This window comes from Lemur catta, chromosome 2, assembly GCF_020740605.2.
Source record: "Lemur catta isolate mLemCat1 chromosome 2, mLemCat1.pri, whole genome shotgun sequence".
Taxonomy (NCBI): Eukaryota; Metazoa; Chordata; class Mammalia; order Primates; family Lemuridae; genus Lemur; species Lemur catta.
The window spans coordinates 34,949,792-34,966,883 of NC_059129.1; the positions used below are offsets into that span (position 1 = coordinate 34,949,792).

At 55.9% G+C, this 17,092-nt stretch overlaps 1 protein-coding gene across 4 annotated transcripts in view; it reads right to left on the reverse strand.

Annotated features, from left to right (window-relative positions):
• The window catches only part of SETD1A (SET domain containing 1A, histone lysine methyltransferase), a 25,053-nt gene continuing 7,961 nt past the window's right edge, over window positions 1–17,092 (reverse strand). For 3 of the 4 annotated variants that reach the window (XM_045543301.1, XM_045543299.1, XM_045543300.1), the window contains 14 exons: window positions 16,656–16,885; window positions 15,521–16,370; window positions 14,581–15,363; window positions 13,942–14,118; window positions 13,720–13,807; window positions 12,844–13,001; window positions 12,626–12,713; window positions 10,002–10,343; window positions 3,717–4,760; window positions 3,172–3,344; window positions 2,976–3,086; window positions 2,653–2,772; window positions 904–1,041; window positions 1–819 (listed from right to left, as the gene is read on the reverse strand). In XM_045543301.1, the coding sequence (XP_045399257.1) occupies window positions 646–819; window positions 904–1,041; window positions 2,653–2,772; window positions 2,976–3,086; window positions 3,172–3,344; window positions 3,717–4,760; window positions 10,002–10,343; window positions 12,626–12,713; window positions 12,844–13,001; window positions 13,720–13,807; window positions 13,942–14,118; window positions 14,581–15,363; window positions 15,521–16,370; window positions 16,656–16,885 (4,476 nt within the window). In that variant the 3' untranslated portion in view covers window positions 1–645. The remainder of the gene's footprint in view (window positions 820–903; window positions 1,042–2,652; window positions 2,773–2,975; window positions 3,087–3,171; window positions 3,345–3,716; window positions 4,761–10,001; window positions 10,344–12,625; window positions 12,714–12,843; window positions 13,002–13,719; window positions 13,808–13,941; window positions 14,119–14,580; window positions 15,364–15,520; window positions 16,371–16,655; window positions 16,886–17,092) is intronic. The other variant, XM_045543302.1, reaches the window with a different exon arrangement.

Below are 17,092 nucleotides of genomic sequence, written 5' to 3' on the forward strand. Positions count from 1 at the left end.
TTTTGTACAATAAAGTTTAATCACAATTATAAAAATGTGGCGTTGGGTTTGCGCTATGAACATATATACAATCCAGCCCAACAGGGAGGGCCCACCCGCACCATCCTGGCCAGGCTAGAGCCTCCAGACACCGGGGTGGGAGAGTGGCCCACAGGGGCTGGCAGAACAGAAGATGAGGCAGGGATCCAGGCACGGAGTTCCCAGGACTGGGGGCGCAGGGCCCCCCCCAGGGGGAGAACATGGCCACTGCCCCTAGAGACCCCTAAACTGGGGAGGGGTGCACGCAGGGCACAAGAGGAATTCCCCATTAACACAAAGCAAGAGGGCTGTGTAGCCCCCCAAGAACAGGATCTGTACAGGCCGGCACCCCAGGTTTCCACAGGAAACAGCTGCTGGCAGCTACAAAACATTTACAGCTTCTTCTCCGCAAAGAAAAAAAATTAGAGGGCGATGGGTAAGGGTGACAGGGGAGGCAGAAGCCGCCTCAAGGGGTTGAGGCTCCCTCGCTGGGCTTGAGGTCCCCCAGCCCCACACCTGGACATGGGGGCAGTGGGCCCTGCTGAACCCACTAAGGCTGGGGGGTGCTGGGAGCTCAGGGCACCGAGGGGGAATAAATAGGAGCGTGGGCGCCAGTCCTGCCCCACCTCAGTTAAGGGAGCCGCGGCAGCTCTCGGTGCCGCATAGACACGGGATTTTGTTGTCCTCCAGCGGGAACTTGTAGTCGTAGGTGATCTCCTCATCCACGCCGATGGGCTGCTTGGAGTAGATCACAATCTTCTTCTGTGACTCTATGGTGATCACCTTGGCATAGCAGTTGGGCTGCAGGAGGGAGGCAGTGTGAGCGGTGGCCCAGCCCCTGGCCCCCGCCCCCGCCCTCGCCCTCTGGGCCGGACCCCAGCGCACCGTGCAGCAGTGGTTGATGAACCTTGCCAGGTTGCCACACTTGGTAGCATCGATGATGGTGTCATGGTCCACTCGGAACAGGTAGCTGCTGCCAATGCCCTCCTGTACATAGCGCTTCTCCCGCATGTCGGCCACCATCTGGCAGATGAGATGCGACGGTCACAGCCCTGCCCTGAGCCCACTTCCTGCCAGACCAGGCCTGCCCCTAAGCCCCTCTGGGCAGCCTGCCCTATCACCCCAGAGGCCAGACCTAGCAGGCCTGGACCTGTAGTTCTGCCTCTGGCTGCCACTAGCCCAAGGCACGGACTCCTCCCTGACTTTGCTTCCTGGGGAGCTCCCCCTCTGGCCACCCATTCTAAGTCACCCACAGGAGGACTCCAGTGACACTAGCACTGGTGCACCAGGCAGGAGAGCCACTGGCTCCTCCGAGAGCATCTGCCTGGTCTCAGTGGGGCCCCCAGACTGCTGTGAGGCTGGGGCAGTTCCTGAGATGACAGTGGCCATTTCATGGACTGAACCCACCCATCTCTTCTCCTAGGACCCTCTCTCCAAATTAGGCACCCGTTGGCTGCCACTGGCCAATGTCAATGACAGGTTGTCGGTGTTAGGGCCCATATCCTTGTGTGAAAAGGAGCAACACCTATTTCCCAAAAAACGGGACAATGAGCCCTCTACACTCTCTCCTTGGGTGATGTCATTCCCTTCCAGAGCTTTAACCGCCAGCTAAATGGTGGGGACTCCTCCCAAACTTCCACTTCCAGCCAAAATCCACCTCAGTGGAGCTGCTGGGCGTCACCCACTAGATGTCCCTGGGGCACTATAACCTCTCGTGTCTAGATTGGAACTCTTCTTGACCACGTGTTCCTCCTCCTCGCTCCCATCGCACTGGGGGCCCCGCCATACTCCTAACGGCTAATGGCAGCGCCCTGAGAAAGGGCCTCACCTCCTCCCTTGCCCTGCGTCTCCAGAGCCAACTCACTGCCCGGCCCTGCCAACGACCTACCCTCACAGACTTCTGTCACCTCTACAGTCACTGCCTTGTCCAGGGCACCCTCACCTTGGCCTGGATCTCTGCAATAGCCCCTACACTGGCATCTTCCTAGACTAGCTCTTCACACCACACGCCGCCAGGGGGTGCTTCTAACTCCCAAGTCCTCTTCTGCTGAAGCTTCCCTCTTTCCTCTTCTCCCACCACAGGCTCGAACTGATTCTCAAGCTCCGTGCAGTCTCCCATGTCCCCAGCTGCCACTGGCCCTAGTTTTCTAACCAGCCATCTTGACCTCCCTGCCCTCAAATGACTACATGACCTCCAGACTTTTGCACGTGCTCCTGGTCCCACAACCAGGAGCACACTTCCCCTCACCTGGCCCTGTGAGTTCATCATCTTTCAGCTTTTCCTTAACAGTCACCATCCCCAGGGGGTCTCAGGTCCCCTCGGCGTGTGCTCCCACTGGCCCCGCCCCTGCAAGCTCCCCTTTAATCCCAAACCCTACCCTTTGTCGTTGCTATGTGTGCAGTGGCCGTGTCCCCCACTGCCCGGATCCTTAAGGGGAGAGACAGCATCAGTCTCGTCTCCTGCAGGGTCACTAATATCTGTTTACTAGTACTGGGAGGAAGCTGGTTTCCCTGGCTAAGTCTTGGAGCTGGGAGGGCATGTGAGGCTTTATCCAGAGGCCAAATGGCACTCAGGTGAGCATCCTACACTGCTGCAGGACCGGAGGCCAGACTGGGGCTGGTGCAGAGCCTCACCTGGCGGATGTTCTGACCCACGTACTCGATGACCATCTCGTCAGCTGCAATGGGTTCCATGGCAAACAGACCCCACTCATGGATCCGGCTCCGGCCAAACCGGAGCTTCTTCTTCCGGAACTGGGGGACAGAAGGGACTGTACTGCTGGATGTCTCCCACCACCCAGCTCCTCACGGTTCCTGCAGACCTCCCAGGACAGAGGGTGTTCTGGCCACTCGCCCCCCACCTCTACTCCCGGGGGACCACACAATCCTACGTGGCAGCTCCCCTTGCTCCAGCCTTTTCGCTGAGCCTCCTACCCTTCCCAAGTCCCACCCCTCACCTTGAGCTGGTTTAGCTTTAGCAGATCACTATCCATGATGGCAGAGGTACCGATGGCACTCAGTAGCCGCCGCTGCTCAGACCGGCGCTCGGAAAGCACACGGTTAGTCCCCTGTGAGAAGCCGGAGAAAGAAAAGGTGGGTGACAGAAGTACGGGAAGAGGCTGCAGTGGGCCAGGCATCAGGGCAGGGCCCTACCTGAGTGTCCCCTCCTTCCAGCTGCCGGGCCGAGACAGGGCACACGTCCAGGTACTTGTCCTTCTCCTTCTTGCTGATGGGGTAGTAGCCTTCGCTGCGGGCTGAGCCTGTCTGGTGCTCTCGGGGCCCGTCCTGGGGCCGCCGCTTGCGTTTCGGAGTGCTCAGGTTGGTGAGTGCAGGGCGTTAAGGAAGAGAACAGGGTCTTCACCGGCCAGACCCCTGGGCCCTGCTCCTCTCCGTCCACCCCAGGCCCAGCCCCAGGAAAGGGCGGCCGGCCTTTGCTGGTGAGCATGCTCAGCGTGCAAAAGACAGGAGTGAAGTCCCAGAAAAGCTCTGGGAGGCAGAAAAAGGTATGAGGCAAAAAGAAGATGGCTCAGAGCCAGAGGAGATGCCCTGGCTGAGTGTGGCACAGCAAGCTGAACAGACAGGGAGGGAGACAGACAGACAGCAAGAGGGACCTGAGGACACTGCCTGGCTGCGTGGCCCCAGGGAAGGCCACCCCTGACCCCTGGGCCCGGGCTGGTGGCCTCTGCGGCTCAGGATATTCGTGTGATGGACCCAGTGGGTGTCGTTGAGCCAGTCGGCCCCGCTTGTCTGCTGCAGCAGCCGCTCATATGTGAGCCGCAGATAGCTCATGTCTTCCAAGTCCAGGCCCGAGTTCCAAATGTCATACAGGATGGTCATCTGCTCAAACTCGCTGCGGGGCTCGTAGCTGGGAGGCGGCGGGGGTGGGGGTGGGGGTGGAGGCCGCCGGCGCCGGGTGTGGGAGCGGAGGGTGCGCCGCCGACCAGCCCCCTCCCCATCGCTGCTGCTGCTGCTGCTGCTCTCAGAGGACTCGGACTCCTCCTCTTCCTCTTCCTCCTCATCCTCCTCTTGCTGCTGCAGTTGCTGCTGCTGCTTTGGTTCCTCCGCCTCAGCCACCACCACCTCAGGGGCCTCCAGGACCTCGTCTGCTGGGGAGCTGAAGAGAGCTGCAGGGGCAGGGACCGGCTCCGGGGGCCGAGGGGCTGGTGTGGAGGGCACGGGCTTGATGGCCAGGGCATAGTTGTGCTCCAGGAGGATGTGGCAGAGCTGGGGGCTGGGGCGGTCCGCCTCGTCCGAGGTCTCTGTGGCCTCTGAGTCGTCCATGGTAGGCAGGGCAGCCAGCCCACGGCGAGCTGGGGTCAGGGCCAGGTCGGCCAGTACCGCCAGGTCCACTTCTGTCCCTAGCTCCGCCTCTTCTTCCTCGGTGGAGCGGCCTCGGCCTCCAGCGCGACTCCGACCCCCTCGGGGCACCTCCTCGGGCCAGCTCTTGACCAAGGACGCATGGTCCAGAGGCAGGTTGCGAATGGTCCGCTCCACGGCCCGGGGGACTTTGCGACAGACTGGGCCGGGAGACTTGGTCTGTGGCGGGGCAGCTGGGGGAGGCTCCGGGGCTGGCACCTCCTCCACAGCAGAGAAGGAGACGGTTTTCCGGCGTTTCTTGGGTGGGGGCAGGAGAGGAATAGGAGAAGAGGGGCGCTCATCGGGGCGGGGGGTGGGGGCTGGGGGTCCAGCTGGTGGCTCTGCGGGAGGCTGGGGCACACTGGGAGGTGGCTCCTCAGCGGGACCTGGGGAAGGAAGCACACAGGGAAGGGGATGGTCAGCGTCTAGGCCCGACATCATCAGACAGATGTGTTTACGGGCAGGAGACCTGAGGCTCTGCTGGGCTCTGGCCACGCCATTTCCACAGGCCATGTTCACTCCCCCCTCAGCTTCCGCCCAGGAAACTCGGACAGACACACTGACACTCCTGCCTCTAGCGCCACGGTGTCCTCAGCACTATGGGCTCCCTTGACAGGATGGGATTTCACACCTGCTCGTTCATCCGACAAACATGCCCTGAGCACCGGCTGTGTCAGATGCGGGGAGAACACGCGGCCCACACAGACGCCCTCAATGTGCTCACCGAGGTCACGGTCCGGCGGGAGGCAGCAACACGGAACAAACGCACGGCCCGCACTGCAAAGAGCGGGGCTGGGGAGGTCTCCACGCACACCCTGGGATTCCAGCCTTTCTACCAAGACTGGCAGGGACACACCAACATCCAATAACTACGCACGAGGACCATGACAATTTTTGCCACAATGAGGACTCAATTAGGCAGACTTCAACTAAAATATCCATTATTCAACTACAAACAATATTCAACTACAAACAATATTTAGTGAGGTGACAAAGATACAACGTAAAAAGCTGAATCTTTGTATTCAAGTATTTTATAAAACTCTGCCCTCCTCCTCACCCTGCTAAACAGAACTGGGGACTCGCCCTAGTGGGGAGGGCGTCGGGTCTCCCCTGAGAAGCGGAGGTTGAAGCTGAGCGGGGGGGACATACATCTTTGAGCAGGCAGTGCTGTGTCTCCCCAGCTCACCCCCTGGGACAGCGAGCACATCCTCCCTCCTCGTCTCTGGGGAGAGCCTACACAAAGCTTTCAGACCCAGCTCAATGCCATCTGGGAAACTCTGCCCGACCTCTTTAGACGTGGGCAACATCTTTCAGAAGCACAGGCTGGAGGCTCTCACCTGCCAGTCTTCATGTTGGCAGCAGCAGATTAACAGCTAGTATTTTGTGCCTAACACCAATCCAAGCCTTTTACACATATTAACTCATTTAATTCTCACAAAAACTCTAAGAGGTGGGTGCTACATTAACCCTATCGTACAGATAAGAAAACTGAGGCACAGAAAGACGAATAACCACTCAAGGCAACACAGCAAATGACAGAACAAGTCTGCACCCAGGCAGTCTGGTTGAGTTTGTGCTCTGGAGGGCCCGTGGACTCAGCTTTCACATGTGGCTCTATACTCACAGAGCTAAAGGGGGGCCAGCACCAGGCCAGACCCAAGCCTGTGTCCACTGCCTCAAGAGATGCCCCCAACCTGCATCCTGAGCCAAGCCCTCAGCCTGCTGTCTCCTAGGCTCTGGGCACCATTTGGGGTCTCAGCTAGCGGTATCCATACTCGGAAGCTAGTGAGGCCCCCAGATGCCCACCCCCGGCCCTCCAGTTTCATCTCTTCCCTACTCCACCAAGTTGGGCAGCCTCCACCACTGACTCACCCTCCCAGCCCACCGTGTCCCCTGGAAGCCTGGCTGTTAAGGAGAACAAATTCCCCTCCCTGCTCAGACGCCCCTCTGCTCCTGTCCTAAAGGAAACCCGCCCACCTCTTTCATCTAGTAGACAACCCTGGAGGTACCTGTCCCGTCAGTCCAACTCCCACCTTTCTCCAAGAATTGCTCTCCTGGGACCCTCAGGCTCACAGGGCCAAGGCCCTGCAGGCCAGTTTCTGGTGCACGACCTACCCACTCTCCCCCAGGGCCATCAAGATTGACATCACTGCCAGGATCACCTGAGCCAAGCCAGCCCAACCAGAAACTTCCCTGAGAATGATGACCTAATTTAAGAGCGGGTCTGTCTGTGGCCAGTCTAGGGGATGGGGGCGGGTGGACACCCTCTGCTGGAATGGAGAAGCAGAGGAAGCCCATTTGCAGGAGGAGAGAAGGATGAACCAGATTGGAAGACAGAAGGAAACCAAGTCCAAAAGGCGTTCTGGTCCCTGTCTTTGGGTTCTATCAGACAGGCCATACCCTGTAAACACATCCCCTTTTCTACTTAAACTGACTGAAACGGGTTCCTGTTACTAGAAGCTCAATGAGCCTTCAGTAAGGCGTCCCCTACCTGGAGCCACAACCTGTCCTCTGGGCTGCACAGACCTCTGTCCTTGGTAGCTTGGACTTCCCGGTCATGCCCTCTCATTCACTAACAACACAGGGACCTGCCCTAATCTCTCTCTCCTCTCTCATCCCTGCCATCTACTCGGGGGGGCTTCACTATCCTGCCTGTTCACCTGGACTCTCACATCTTCAGTGACCCCCTTTGCTCACCTTCCGCTACCCTCCAGCAACCAGACACCTGGCCTTGTCAACCCTCAGAACAGCTCCACCTTGCAGACCCCCCTCACTGCCCACCGTCTTTTCAGTTCCCCTCACTGCACTTTTCAACTTCCCGTCCCTCCACCTCCCTCAAGCCCATCACCCCCTTCCCTAAATCATATTTTTTCTCTATCCTGCCCAGACTCGAGGCCTGAACTTTGTCCCCTCCTGTCACAGCACCTTCACATCCCCAAGTCCTCGCCACCACCTCCACTCTGGGAACACAACCAGCAGGCTTCTCCCCTCCTGACTCCCAGGCTGCAGCTCCAGCAGGGCCACCTCATCGCTGGCAGCTTTCATCCTCACTCCCCACGGCGCCTGCCATCATCCCCCTCACACTCCTACTACACAGAGTGAAAAAAGAGCCTTCAGGGCACAGAATCTCACATCACCTGTGGATGTACCTGCATCAGATCCAGAGTGCATGCCCCTCCTCTCCCCAGGAATGCCACTCTGTCAGGGACTGCCTTCCACCCATCTACCTGCTCCCCGCCCTCCAGCGCAGGAGCACGCCCAAGCTCACCTACTTAGAAAAGCTAACCCCGCAGCAACCCTGCATTCTCTTCTTGCTGCCTCTCCAATCCCAGCCGGGTAACCTTGAGCTTGTTCCTGCATCTTACTAAGCCTTGAATTCCTCATCTGCAAAATGGCAATAAGAGGGATGTGGTGAGGACTGAATGAAAACGTGAATTTTCAGTGCGCTATGCCTATGCAGGCCTAAGCCTACTGTGAGCCTGGCCCACAGTGAGTGGTCAATAGTATTATCAACCATGATCCTGCAACTCCTTCTCTCTCAGCAAGAGCAGCCTACCCTTCCAGGAGACTATCTCTGCCACCTCCCCTCACTGTAACACACCATAACTTGGCTTCAGTCTGAACCACTCAACTGAAATTGATAAGGTCACCAGTGACCTCCTAACTGTCAAATTCAACGGACACTTTTCCTATCTCACAACCTTTCTTGTGGCCTGATGACACAAGACCACTCCCTCCTTTTCAAAACCCACCACTCCCTGCATTCCTTCCCACCTCTCTCATCACCCCTTTCCAGTGTCCTCCGACTCCCACTTGCCCACCCATCTCTCATAGGACTTGATGGCTCTGCCCCTTCTCTCTCATCCCATGCATCTACCTAGGGTCTAGAAGTGAATTCACATCTACACTTCTGCTACTCTCATTTCCAGCCTACTGTTTTTTCCAGACTTCAGATCTGTTGATCCAACTGCCAGTGTTTCTACCTGGAGGTCCCAGAGGCATCTCAAACTCAACTCCACCTAAATTCAACAGTTTTGTTCCTAATCCTGATTCTCCTTCCTGGGCTTCCTTTCCTGGTAGGCACTTTAACCATTTTATCTCTTAAATTTCGCTCAACTCTTCATCCCTACTCCCAACCCACTCCCCTGGCACCTCATCACCACCATCCTGCTTGGGTCACGCCCTTCTGTCTTACCCGCATCCCTTCAAAACTCCCAGTGTCACCCCATCTCCCTCATCTCTTCCAAATCTCTCCTCCTCCTGCCTCAATGGAATTCCTGAAATGCAAATATGGCCATGTCCCCCTCCTCCTTCCCCACCACTGAGAATGAAAGAGTACTAAGACTGATGCCCTCTGACCTACCTGTGACTGCCCAGGCTCTTCTGCTACCCAGTGGGCCCAGGAGAGGCTGGATAGTCATCTGAGGCATAATGAGAACCTCGACTCCTCTTCTCGTGGGGCCTGGACCTAGGCAGAGTGCACAGCACTAGGAGGTCTTCCTGCCGTCACCGCCTATCTCAGACCACGGATTCTCCATAGCGTTCAAGTGAGAGACCCCTGGGAGGCCACGCACATCTCTGAAGCACATCTTAAAAACTCACTTATTGGATTCCCTTGCAGGACACCCTAGTCCACGCTAGCACCAGTCTGCCTTACTCACTGCAAAAGCCTCTCAACAGTCACCCTGCATCCACACTGGCCCTTTTCCAAGTTTTCCCTGCACGGCATCTTTTCAAGGCACAAATCGAATCGTGTTGTTCCTCTGATGGCTTCCTGTTTAGATAAAGACCAAATTTCTAAAATGAAATTTCTACTTGTGCATGGCCCAGCCCTGGCCTACCTCTCCAGTTTCAGCCACCCCTGCTCCCCTTCACTCTCAACCCTCTAACCCTCGGGAGGGTTAGCTTTCTTCCAGGTTTTCCAACCTGCTGTTTCCCCTGCCTTAGGGCCTTTGCACATGCTAATCCCTCCCTCCTGCCGCTTCACCTAGATTTCAGCCCCTTCCCTCGGCAGGGAAGACCCTCCCCTGCCCACAGATGTGCTCAGGTTCTGAGTGCCCTGTACTTTCCTTTCCTGTGCTCATCACAGATTTTCTATGTATTTATGACTCAACTAAACTGTCTCTCCCCGTAGACACTAAGTTTCATGAGGGTGAGAACAGGGCGTGCTAGGCAAACCGTCATATCCCTCGCACCTGTTTGGCTGTGATGAGTACTCAACAAACACCTATTGCTCAAACGAGCAGTTCCCTCAGCAGGATAAATGATATGTACGTGTTATAAAATAACTGAACATAACAATCCACAAAGGAAAAATAGAACTAAGTTCTGAGTTAACGTTGTCCTTGCTTGTTTTCTATCTATCTGCCTGCTTAATCGCCTGCATGTATACCTATGCATTAAGCAACAAGCTTAGGAAAAATTAGCAGCAGGAATTTATTAAACGGGGGAATTTCTCCTTAACTTACTTGGGAGAAGACCATCCAGTTTTACTTTAGTAGCCAAATACCCTGATCTGGCTCTGTAAACCACCACAGCAGCGCAGTTTGGGTGTGTTAGGCCATAAACATCTCCGAGGGGGAGTGATGGGAGGTGGCAACTTTTTCTTTGTACGAACCACCCACCTGCGGGTCTTGCTGGAGACTTCTCCTGTTCGGGCAGGGGTGCGACTGGGGAGCCTGCAACCCTCTCTGGCTTGGGTTCTTCCACAGGCGCTGGCAGGGGCGCTGGGACTTCTCTGGGGGGTGGTGAGACTGAAGGAATGGCTGCTGGCTGCTCCTCTTCCTCTTCATCTTCAGACGATGACTCGGATGAAGAAGCAGACGAGGAAGATGAGGAGGACGAGGAAGAGGAAGATGAAGAGCTGGAGGAACTGCTGCTCTCAGAGTCCGATGTGCTATCATTTTCACCATCTGAGTCAGCATACAGAGAACATTTGGAGGACAAATCGCTTTCCTCGTCCTCGCCTGGAAATCCAGAAGCGGCAATCAGGCGAGGCGGGCAGACCCTCACTTGGTCGAGCCGTGGGTTCATTCACTGACTCACTACTGTGGCTGTCAGGCTCTGTGCTAGGTGCTGGCAAGTCCCAAATATCAAGGGGTTGGACAAGCAAACCACCTGTTCATTGTGTGACAAACATCAGCACAAGGGGCTGGGAACAAGGCAGAGGGAGCCCTGGACTCTGCCTACAGGGGCACCTCAGGGAAGGCTCCCTGAGGACACACTGAAATAGGGAAGGACAAGGAGGAGTCCACCACATGGACACGGGGACTAAGCAGGGACGTCAAAGGCAAGAGAAGATGGAGACCTGGACACTGGCAAGGAGTCTGCTCTGACGACCAAAACTTTTCCCAAAGTGGGTTTTATGGCCAGTCTGGACGAAGGACTGTGAAAAAGGATTCTGAGGCAAAATAAGCTTAAAAAAACATTACATGCTCTATGCCTCTGAGAGATTGGTAACACACGGGAAAGGTCTAAGAAACCTAAGTTCACAGTCTTTGAGAAACATAATTGGGCAGACTAGAAGGTGGTGATGGCTGGGAAGCGGACTGGAGAATGGTGAGATGGAGCCGAACAGAGAAGCAGAGGCTAGATTATAAATGGCCTATGGTGTCAGGCTGAGGAGTCACCCTGTGGAAAATGGGGAGCCAACGAAGAAGACTTTATGGAGGGAGGTGACAGGGTCAGGTGTGCATTTGAGGAAAGATAATTCTATCAGCAGTTTAGAAAATGGATTGGGGCCATGCGAGGTGGCTCACGCCTGTAATCCTAGCACTCTGCGAGGCTGAGGCAGGAGGATCGCTCGAGATCAGGAGTTCAAGATCAGCCTGAGCAAGAGCAAGACCCCGTGTCTACTAAAAACAGAAAGAAATTATCTGGACAACTAAAAATATATGTAGATGGCCGGGTGCGGTGGCTCACACCTGTAATGCTAGCACTCTGGGAGGCCGAGGCGGGTGGATCGCTCGAGGTCAGGAGTTCAAGACCAGCCTGAGCAAGAGCGAGACCTTGTCTCTACTAAAAATAGAAAGAAATTATCTGGCCAACTAAAAATATATATAGAAAAAATTAGGTGGGCATGGTGGCACGTGCCTGTAGTCCCAGCTACTCGGGAGGCTGAGGCAGTAGGATCGCTTAAGCCCAGGAGTTTGAGGTTGCTGTGAGCTAGGCTGATGCCATGGCACTCTAGCCAGGGCAACAGAGCGAGACTCTGTCTCAAAAAAAAAAAAAAAAAGGAAGAAAATAGATTGGAATAGAGGGAGAAGAGTGGAAAAAGATACAGGGAGATCAGTCAGGACTGCTGTGAGAATCTAAGTGAGAATGGCAGCAGTGCAGGAACAAAAGGGGGTGCTACGTTCAAGCAGCATTCGGGAGGTGGAACTGCTGGGAACTGGTGACCAAGTGGATGTGCAGGGCGGGGTGCGGGGTGGAGGGGCAGCCCTTGTTCTTAGCAGACACTCCTGCCCCTGCTCTACTGAAGACAGGCTCTCAGATCACCACTCCAGCCATCCTGGCCTCTACTGCAACAGTGCCTCCTACAGGCGCTCCTTGATCACCACGCAGGAAACAGTAAATCTACCCCCTCAAGACCTGCACCCTATTATTCCCTATCCCATCAACCTATTTTATCTTCTTCAAAGCACAACTCTTTTTCTGAAGCAACACTGTATGTTCACTTGTTTGTCACGTCTCCTCCTTCCCCCACAGCTAGCTCTGCAGGAGCAGGAGCCACGTCTGTCTCGGTCACTGCTCCATTCCAAATACCCAGAACAGCGCCCGGCACAGAGATGGGGCTCAATATGTACTCCGAACAAATGAATGAAAAGACGAAACCATGTACCCAAGACCTCAATGAATGCAGGGAAGCAAACAGGCGTCCAACTGAAGGACAGAGGAGTGGCTGGTGATGGCAGCTGTGAGAAGGGAAAGGGGAGGCACAGCTTGGTGGCTGGGCCTTAAAGGCAGAGTAGTGCTCTGAGGTGGAAAGCAAAGAGACATCAAAGGGCAGCAGCAGAATGCACAAATAGGCTATGCGGGGCTGTCCTCCTCCAGCAGAAGGGGAGCTGGAGGGAGCATTTTGAGTGCTGGGGTTATTGTTTCCAAGGAGCCAAGGGTTCCAAAGGATGCAGCTGAAACAGCTGCAAAAGTGCCCCCAACAGGAAAGTTACGTGGGCTCAGGAAAGGGCTAGCCAGGGGGCCAAATCCCTTCCTCCCCAAACCAGAACTCTATTCAACTATCTGTGCTCACCATCTGATGCCTCTGTCTCCTTTTTAGTGGTATCCACAGCTTCCTCTCGCTCTTCATCTTCCTCATCTTCCTCATCGTCCTCCTCATCCTTAAGAAAACAGACAAATGGAGACTAACAGGAAAAGGACAACTGGTCCTCCACAAGGCATAGCTGTCTGGGCTCCAGCCCAAAGAGAAGCTGGCTATGGGGACTGGGCCCCAGTTCCCTGGCCACTCACCTTCTCTGAGGAGGACTCCTGGGATGCCTCCTCCCCTTCGCTGTCCAGAGCAAAGGACTTGCGGTGCTTGCCCTGGGTCTTGCCTCGCTCTTCGTCTCTCTTTGGAGGCTTGGTCCCTGGGCGTCCTGGCTCCCCAGCCTCCTTCTCTCGCTCAGGGTCTAGGCCAGGCGAGTGGCAGTCAGGGCAACTAACTATCAACAATAAGTTACTATCCCCGACCCCGCGCAAGGAGCTTTACAAGACACTGCTGCTCACAAGCCGCATTTCATAAACAAGAAGCTGAAGCTCAGTAGAGAAACACAACACCTCACCATTACCTAACATTTTATACAATTTTAAACACATCCCACCCCTTTTATCTTCCACATTTTCTGGTTCGGGTGGAAGAGGAACTGACTTATTATGCCTCACCCAAGAAAAGAGTGCTAAGGCCAACGGGTCTCCAGGGAAGCAGATCTGACTCAATAACGAAGTTTCCCAGCCACGTAAGCTGTCAATCAACAGCTCAGACTTAGACAAAGTGCGAGGAAGGTTGTAGGAGAGCATAAGCTTTGGATGGTAAACTTGGGGAGATAACTGAACCTCGAAATCCTGTGATTCTGGGTACTGAAATTATTATTTCCTCCTCACAGATAGAAAAACCAAGACACAGAAAACTTCAAACAGCATGCTAGAGTAAGAACCACAACTAAAATGCAGGGATGACCCCATCTGATGCTCTCATGCCTCTCAGACTGCTTTATGTTAACCCTGTACCAACATCTCCACTTGGCTTCTTTTCCTCAAGTCACCCTGGCCCCTCTGCTCTGCCTCTTGCTTCCTGTCATAATCCACGCAGCCCATGCCCCTGCTCTTTCCACCTGACCCTCCACACACCATCTTCATCTTCCTCAGCTGGAGTAGAGGGCCGGGGCCTCTTTTCCTCACTGGCCTCTGAAATCTCCGATGGCTCTTTCCGCTTTACCTAGATGGGATGGGGAAAAAACAGAGCCGGTTTAGAACTCAAACACTCGTGGTTCCTGACCACTCATACACCAAGGAAGGGGACCCCTTCCCCCTTTTCCCCACCCTGCTCGGCAAGACCACAGTTCTCGGTACCTTGAATGAAGGCAGCCGCAGGGCCCCTCGCAGCCCTGACCCAAAGGCGAAAGCCTCGATGCCCGTGGTACCCCCACTCTTGGCCCAGTCTACGAGGGACAGCAGGCCAGGTTCTTTGAGCTTTGTCTTCTCTTTATCCTCCTCCTTGGCTTGCTGTTTGGCTGCATTCTGGAATGGCTGCAGGCAGTAGGGGGACTGAGCCCCAGAGCCCAGAACCCAGGCATTCCCTGCTGCCTGAGAACTAGACCCCAGGAATACAGAAATGCATCTGCTTGCTCCTCCATGGGACATATCTCTGTCACACCTATACCAATCCCTGAACAGGCATTTTCTCAAAAGTCTACTCATTTATCCCACCAACCTGATGAAATAGCTACTATTATTCCCACTTCACAAATAGCAAAACGAAAAGACTGAAGCCCAACGAGATTTAAGGGCCTTGTCCAACACAAGTAAGCCACAGAACCAGGACAAAGCTCTTTGGCCTCTTAGGCCTATGCGTGTCTGCTGCTCAGTGCTGCAGGGCATTCCTCTGAGGACCCACACTCTCACTCCCCACCTGCCTCCATCATCTCTCTCCTCTGACCTGTGCAGCCTAGAGGAGCCCCAGGCCTCCCGAGCCCCAGGCACTAGCCTCACCTTGGCCTTCTCTTCCTTGCTCTCCCACCATTGGTCAAAGGCTCCAAAGGCCACATTCTCCACCATCTTGCGGTTAAGATCTCGCTGCATGATGCTCTTCATCTCTTGCACTAGGGTGGCCAGCACGCGGCCCACGGTGCCTGCTGATGGTAGGGCCTTGCCCTCTGCCAGCTCTGCTTCCTCCCTTGGAGGCAGCCGGGCCTCTTCTCCCAAGACTGAGGAGGAGGGCAGGGGCTCGGCTGCCATGGGCAAAGGCAGGTGGTAGGCCTCCCGGGAGTATGCCCCTCGGCCTTCTTGCCCTTGTGTATACAGAGCATAGGGCAAGCCATAGGCTGTTTCTTGGGGTGGTGGGAATGGGAGGAAGGCCTCCCCAAAGGCCCCGCCAGGGGGACCAGCCGAGGCAGCAGTCAATCCCTTGCCCTGCCGCAGCTGGTGGAGCCGAGTTAACATCTGGGTCTGCATCTGGAAGGACATGGGCATCCCTCCCCACTGAGCCCCGAGTCGATCCATGAGCTCCAGGGAGTTCACAAAGTCATAGATGTGGGGCGGGGGTGGGGGAGGTGGGGGGTACTCAGGGGGTGGTGGCCCGTCAGGTCGGGGTGGGAGGAGGTAGGCAGTTTGGTGGGGAGGATAAGCAAGGGGAAGGGAAGCCAGGTAGGGTGGGGGAGGAGGAGGGGGAGGAGGCGGCGGAGGCTGCTGGGGGGGTGTTGGGGCCGGAGGGGGTGAGCCACCCCTGTCATCATCGGAGATCTCCATGTCCTCTCCAGAAGAGCATGGAGAAGCCTGTAGGGATGCAGAGAACAGTCACAGAAAGCTTCTGCCTGCTCCCTGGGCTTTTTCTCAAAGCCCAGTTTTCTTGTCTGGTTCCCTTTCCTCTTCCCCAGGGCCCAACTCTGCCTCCCAGAGCACAGGTAGCGCCTCTGGCTGACCCCAGCCTCACCTGGTTCTGTCCGTTGGCCTTAGGAGACTCCCGGGTAGGTCCTGGTTCCACACTCCCAGCAGGTGCCACATCCTCGAAATTAGCTGGGGCCGGAGGGGGTGTGCAGGGCCCATGACCTGACCCAGAAGGCACCTCGATCCCTGTATCTCTAGCCCCAGGGCCTGTACTATTGTTCTCTTCCTCCTCCTCTGTGTCAGAGGCCAGGAAAGAAAACTTGGAGCGCTGCTCCTTCAGCAGCATTTCGATGCGGGAATCCAGGCTGCTGTGCTGAGCGAAGGGCACACTCTCATTGGTGGTCTCTGGGGCTGGGGAGCCGGAACGGGCAGGTGAGGGTGGGCGGGGAGAGGTCCGAGCTTCTTCTCTCTCAGGGCTGGGCCCTCCACCGCCCCCACCTCCACCGGGTTCTGGAGGTTCTGGGGGTGGAGCCTCTGAGGCAGGAGGCCGGTAGTCCTGGTCAGCGGGCCGGCTGGGCTCAGGGGGCAAGTAGGAGGTGTAGGAAGGTGGGAAACGCTCAGCCGTGTTTTCAGCAAAAGGGGCACCAGGGGGCTCCTCTCGAGTTGCCCGGCGGGGTGGGTAGGAAGCATGGCGCTGGTAGCGATTCCAGCTTTCATAATATGCTGGGTAGTTTGAGTCAGAACCACGAAATTGAGAGGACGATGAGGAAGAGGACGATGAGGAGGACGAGGACAATGAGGAGGAAGAGGAGGAAGATGCGGAGGTGGCTGCAGTGGTGGCTGAGATGGCGGTAGAGGCAGTTGTGGAGGCTGAAGATACAGAGAAATGGCGGCGGGAAAAGGAATCTTGATAGCTGTTCTCTGACCGCCGGGGCTTGAAGGAGGTGGAAGTGGTGCTGGAGAAGAAGTGGGGCAGTTAGCTGGGCTCATCTCCATTTGACCAAACCCGAATGTCCTCAGCACAGCACCCAAAGCCCCTCCACACTGCCCCCAAGAGAAGAACTAAATGTTGGGTTCCTAGCTAGTGAATTCCCTGAGAACAGCAATTCGGTGGCGAAATCCACAGAGAAACTAGGACAAATTATTTCCAACTCCCTCTTGGAGAGACTTTGGGCTGCTTCTTCCCAGTAGCAGCTCCCCGACTCTGACGGACGGGGAACCAGATGGTGTGTGCTCTGTACCTGCTGGAGTAGGCAGAGTCCTGAGAGTAGGGGGTGCTGCCCCGCGACGTGTAGGGGGTTCCTTGGGAGGACTGAGGGGTGAACTGGCCAAAGGAAGATGGGGTATCTTGTCGGCTGCTGGAGAAGCTTGTGTCCTGCGAGCAGGGGGTGCCATTGCCAGGGGTGCCCACCACAGCAGTGCCCGCCGAGTAGGCAGCCGTGTCAGAGGACGAGCGGCGGCGGGATTCAGTCTGGAGGGAGACAGTGGGGCGAGGAAAAAGGAAAAGAGATCAAGAACCATTAGAAAACCTGCCCTTCCCCAAACCAAGAATCCTGCTTCCCTGTCTTTTGAGAGCATCTAGGCATCTTTTCTTGACTCTTTCTGTACTTAACAGTGAAGTCTGGAACCCTCCAAAGACTGGCACCCAGGCACCATGACCACATGGCCAGGGCTATGG